The sequence below is a fragment of the Arvicola amphibius genome, chromosome 10 (genome assembly GCF_903992535.2).
Source record: "Arvicola amphibius chromosome 10, mArvAmp1.2, whole genome shotgun sequence".
NCBI lineage: Eukaryota > Metazoa > Chordata > Mammalia > Rodentia > Cricetidae > Arvicola > Arvicola amphibius.
This window is the reverse complement of record NC_052056.1, coordinates 2,154,902-2,160,253: the sequence shown is the minus strand read 5'-3', so window position 1 is coordinate 2,160,253 and position 5,352 is coordinate 2,154,902. Positions and strand designations below refer to the sequence as shown.

The 5,352-nt window shown below is 45.2% G+C and overlaps 1 protein-coding gene across 1 annotated transcript; it reads left to right on the top strand.

Moving 5' to 3' along the window:
- Nucleotides 1-745: 745 nt before the first annotated feature.
- Nucleotides 746-1,672, top strand: LOC119825784 (beta-1,3-galactosyltransferase 5-like). The gene has a single exon (XM_038346892.1). It carries the CDS (start codon nt 746-748, stop codon nt 1,670-1,672), a length of 927 nt encoding a protein of 308 aa, XP_038202820.1.
- Nucleotides 1,673-5,352: the final 3,680 nt, after the last annotated feature.

The following is a 5,352-nucleotide window of genomic DNA, read 5'->3' as shown; positions in this document are numbered from 1 at the left end:
GCGTTTGGTGCACTTGAACCCTGTTATCGAGATTCGGACAAGGGACAGGAGGTTAAAATACACAAACACACACAGACAGAAAGACAGCGACATGGGTCATCCTTGTATTCCCCAAGAATGCCCCCTTTATTATGTTTGGGGCAGATTATATGGAGACAGCCACACCCCAGCCAAACCCACCAGAAACCACTCTGCCATCAGGAACTCCTGAAGGTCTCGTGCTCAGAGCAGCTGTAGGCACTCAGATCAGGGGATTACAAGAAATTCAGGATCTGGGGGTCTCACTGCTCCCAACATCGCAGTATGCATATATAATGTGTACTGTTTACACAGATTTAAATTCCATTTCCTGAAATATCTATATAATTTTTTGCTTTGTGTTTGGAACTCTTTGGGTAAGCTTTAAAAGTTTTTAGTTCATGTGCATGGGAATTTTGCCTGAATGTTTATCTGTGCACCACTTGTGTGCAGTACCCACAGAGGCCAGAAGAGGGAATCAGATCCACTGGAACAGCAGATACAGGTAGTTGCTGGCAGGAAGTGCTCCTAACCACTGAGCAGTCTCTCTAGTCCTGCGTTAGGAACTATCAAATACTTCTCTGTTAGTTCCTTATAAAATATAAATCCTAGCCCTGGTGCTAGATTTGGAACACCAAAACGGAGCTCTCTGATATCCTTGTGTTTGCCTATCTATTACTCCACCCTCTTGTTTTGGAGACCTGGCAGTTTGTCTTTGTTCTTTCAGATGGAGTTCATGAACATGAGGCTGGTTTATGCTTTCATTCTGATGATGGGAGTTCTTTGCTTGTACTTCAGCATGGAGCCTTTTGAGGAACCGCCACTTGTTCCCAGGAAAGGTTACAAGAAGTTCCTCCAGCTTCCAGATATAGACTGCAAGCAGAAGCCCCCTTTCCTTGTGCTGCTGGTGACTTCATCCCACAAGCAGCTGGCGGCTCGCATGGCCATCCGCAAGACATGGGGCAGAGAAACAGAGGTGCAGGGGCGGCGTGTGAAGACCCTCTTCCTCCTGGGGGCCTCAGACAGCACCGATGACATGAATGCCACGGCCCAGGAGGGCAAGCAGCACCGTGACATCATCCAGAAGGATTTCAAGGATGTCTATTACAACTTGACCCTGAAGACATTGATGGGCATGGAATGGGTCCACCACTTTTGTCCTCAGGCAGCTTTTGTGATGAAGACAGACTCAGACGTGTTTGTGAATGTTGGCTATCTGACTGAACTGCTGCTGAAGAAAAACAAAACGTCCAGGTTCTTCACGGGCTACATAATGTCCCATAGCCCTCCCATCAGGCAAAAGTCCAGCAAGTGGTTTGTGAGTAAATTTGAATATCCTTGGGATAGGTACCCACCATTTTGTTCTGGTACAGGTTATGTCTTTTCTAGTGACGTGGCCAGCAAAGTATTCAATGTCTCACAGAGTGTTCCATTCCTCAAGCTGGAGGATGTGTTTGTTGGGCTCTGCCTGGCCAAACTGAAGATCCGGCCTGAGGAACTCCACACCAAACAGACCTTTTTCCCATTTGGCTTAAGGTTCTCTGTGTGCCGCTTTCAGAAAATTGTGACCTGCCACTACGTGTCACCCCAGAACTTACTCACTAACTGGAAGGCACTGGAGAACTCTCAGGAACAGGATTGCTCTTCTGTCTGAGAGGAGCCTGTGGTGCAAACTTTTAATAACCTTTGGTGATACTGTGGAAAGGTCTGGGATGGCCTTTCTGGGAACTTTCAGGGGAAGAGAGAGAGGAGGAGGAAGGCAAAGACTGTCCTCAATGCCCTGCATATACTAGAGCGGATGTACACACAAACAGAGTTAAGACTTGTTCCCACTTGGCCCCCAGAGCAGTAACAGGCCTTGACTTTCAGGCCTTTGCTCTGTTATCAATGTTTGAGACATGCCTTCATCTGCTCATTTCAGGACTCAGTATACATATGAAGCCATGGATGTGATTATTCACATTTTACAGGTTAGGAACCAGCAGCCATGGCCACTTACATGTCCAAAGACTATCCCATTCTGCAGATGGAGCAGGAATGAGAATCAAGTGCTATCATAATTCAGTTGGTGGCCCTCAACTGAGTGTCCCATTATTTGGGAGAAGCTAGTGGTGGAAGAAGCTTAGGGTGGGTGTGTATTGAATGTAACTAGCATCCTTCAGGCTCTTTCCTGAGTCCCCTGCCCCTCAATTCCCAATCCTTCTACTTTTTAAATGCTAAGTCTGGGATAAACCAGATTTTTCAGCCTCTCCCCTTACTTGAATAATTTAACTAAACATTAAGTCTGTTAGGTATTTGGTACCCAATACATCTTCAATATAAGACATGCACATTTGCAGAGACTAGCTCAACTCCATGATAGAAGGAAACTGGGTTGTATTACCATATAAATCAGGTTGAAAAACCATAACTGAGTCTTATTGTATAGGCCAATCACACTGCTGAAATCTTAGTGAGGCTGATGTCTCCTCTGAATCTTCTGGGACACCTTGTCTCTGCTGCGGATGTCTTGATGTATTGATAGTGATCAGTTGCAGCTCTGGAGCACTGCAGACCTCTAAGTTCAAACTCAAGGGAAGCCAGGCACAGGCATGGCCTGTATTAGTGTCCAGGAACTTTGCTGGAACCTGGACTGGTCCAAGCTCCTGGAATGCAGATCATGGAGGTAGACCCAGTCGAAGGGCTCTCCCTGCATCTGTGATCCCTCCCCACCTCTTCACACTGGGTTTATCACATGGTCATAGACCTGCTGAGTGTTTTGGTTTGGAATTTAACCCTGAAGGCTTTCAGAGCTCTGTAAAAATATGGGCTCATGGCCATTCAGCCACTGCCACCAGTCACGTAATCTTGCTCTGTATCATTGGAATTATTGATTTCCCCTGCATTTTACTTTACTAGATTTTACTATGTGCTTGGAGCCAAGGCTTCATGTGACTGTGTGACTATAAACGTTGCAATATGCTTCTCATCTGAACACAGGAAAATTTACTCAAGTCAGAATTGTTACTCCTCCAGTTGGAGAAGGCTGGAAGCTTCCTCTAGTGCCTCATTTCCACACTTATTTCTCCCTCCTCTGAGTCTCTTTTATAACTCTTGGGGGGAAATTCTGACTGTAATATTCTTCAAAATCATACAGCAACAAGTTCAGGACCCTTAGTGTACTTGGAACTATAGACACTGTCAAAACTAAAACCAGCCACATCTTCTCTGGACAGAGGAGAAGCCAAGGCTTATAACAATATGGTGGCTTTGTTTTGCCGTCTAGAGGGTGGAAGAGCTGGCATCAGGATCCAGCACCAGCCGCACTCTGTCAGACCTTCCCTTTATTCATTCCTTCATTAGCCATGTTTGCTTATTGCATTCACACACATCATGAGCAAGGTCAAGGTGAGGGTCTCCAGACAGCAGACCTGAGTGAGCTCAGTGTGGAGAAGCTGGTCGGGCACAGGTTCTCTTGGCCTATGCACAGTGCATGGGAGCATAAGCAGGTGTGGTCACCTGTGCCCAGACTTGCTCTTGCATCGAAGATGCAGGCGTTCTTTGAGGGTAGCTGCACTTCATTCTTACAATCAAACTGGTTGTCAGCAGAGGCAACTGAGGTGACTCAGTGACTCAGGGCCTGAGATGCGGTGGAGGCCAAGCCCTCAACCTTCTCCATTCACACACCATTAATATACCTTCCTATATGCTTACTTCTCTCAGAATCCTGGGGCTGGTGCTACCCAAGGAGTCACCAGCATCTCCCTTTGCCTGTGCACTGCCACCTCTGTCCTGGGTGTTGGCTAGAGTGTTGGTCTACTTCTTCATGGTTCTGTTTGATTTCTGTGACTTGGCACTCAGGCCCTCTGTGAAATTCTTCTATTTATGCTAACTTTATCATGAACAAAAACTTTTTTTTTTTTTTTTTTTTTTACAAAGGCTCCTGCAAACACTGATCTCCGAGGCTCTTTGCTTATTTTTATTTCTCTGGCTCTTCATGACATAAGCCCTGTGTGTGAACACTGGCACAGGTGTATTAGAAGTAAACTCTCAATCACATCTCTAGGGTTTGTATAGGTCTTTCATTTGGCTGAGAATTTGTTGGGAAAATTGTTTGGGGGCTTTCATCTTGTGTCTCCTGCCTTTTAACCTAACTTTCAGGAAAAGGCAGATCCTCAGAGATGGCTTTAGATTGTTTCTGCATGTGAAGATTGAAACAGCCCAAACTCAGAGTTGAAACAGGCTGTATGAGCCTGAGATGAATTTGAATGAAGCATAATAACAATAGAAAAAATTTTAATTTATTAAAAGCAGTATTCTTTAATTTTCAAGCACAGTCATTTCATTGTTTTACAATATTTATTTATTTATGTATACATCGTTCTGCCTGCATGTATGCCTGCAGGCCAGGAGAGGGCACCAGATCTCACTATAGATGGTTGTGAGTCACCATGCATTTGTTGGGAATTAACTCAGGACCTTTGAAAAAACAGCCAGTGCTCTTAACCTCTGAGCCATCTCTCCAGTCCCCAGGCACAGTAATTTTAATACAAGTAAAAAAAAAATATTCTGTGTCCAAATGTCGTGTGTGTGTGTGTGTGTGTGTGTGTGTGTGTGTGTGTGTGGTGTCATTTTGGAGTTTTCATGCTAAGGATGAAGCCCATGACTGCACACAAGCTCTCCCCATCCCCTATTAATTGTTTGGCATCATGCATTCTACTACTTCCATGCAGAGGTCATGGAGATCAGCTCCTGATGCGTGAAGTTCAAATGCTGTGTTAAGAGGTTATAACTGTTAACTTGACACAACCTATAATCATGCCGGAAGAGAGTTTTAATGAGAAATATCTCCTTATTATCCATTGATGTAGAAAGACTCAATTCACTGTGGGTAACACTGTTCCCTAGGCAGAGTATCCTGAGCAGTATGAGAGGAGGAATCCAGCTGAGGGTAAGCAAGGATCCATGTGTTTTCCTGTCTCTGTTGGGATCATGGATATGCCCCCAATGCTTTACGTGCCTGCCTTGACTTCCCTGCAATAATAGACCACACCTGGGATTGTGAGCCAATGAAACCCTTCTTCCCTGAGCTGCTTTTTGTCAGGGTGTCTATCATAGTAACAGAAATGAAGCTAAAACAGATGCTCAGGGTATTACCCACACGAGGTCTCAGACCCTTCTCACGCAACCACGCTCCTGGATGTCATCACCAGTGCTACCCATCTGTCCCAAACAGAGGTGAGTCCAGACAGGTGTGAAACCCTTCTTACATTCTGCTTTGGGAAATACCAGAGGGGGAGAATGGACTCATTTCACTTGGTCACATAATACAAGAAATAACCTCCTGTGACTGGA

Coding starts and splice junctions, on each gene's coding strand:
- LOC119825784 (XM_038346892.1), top strand. CDS start 746: ATGGAGTTCATGAACATGAGGCTGGTTTATGCTTTCATTCTGATGATG.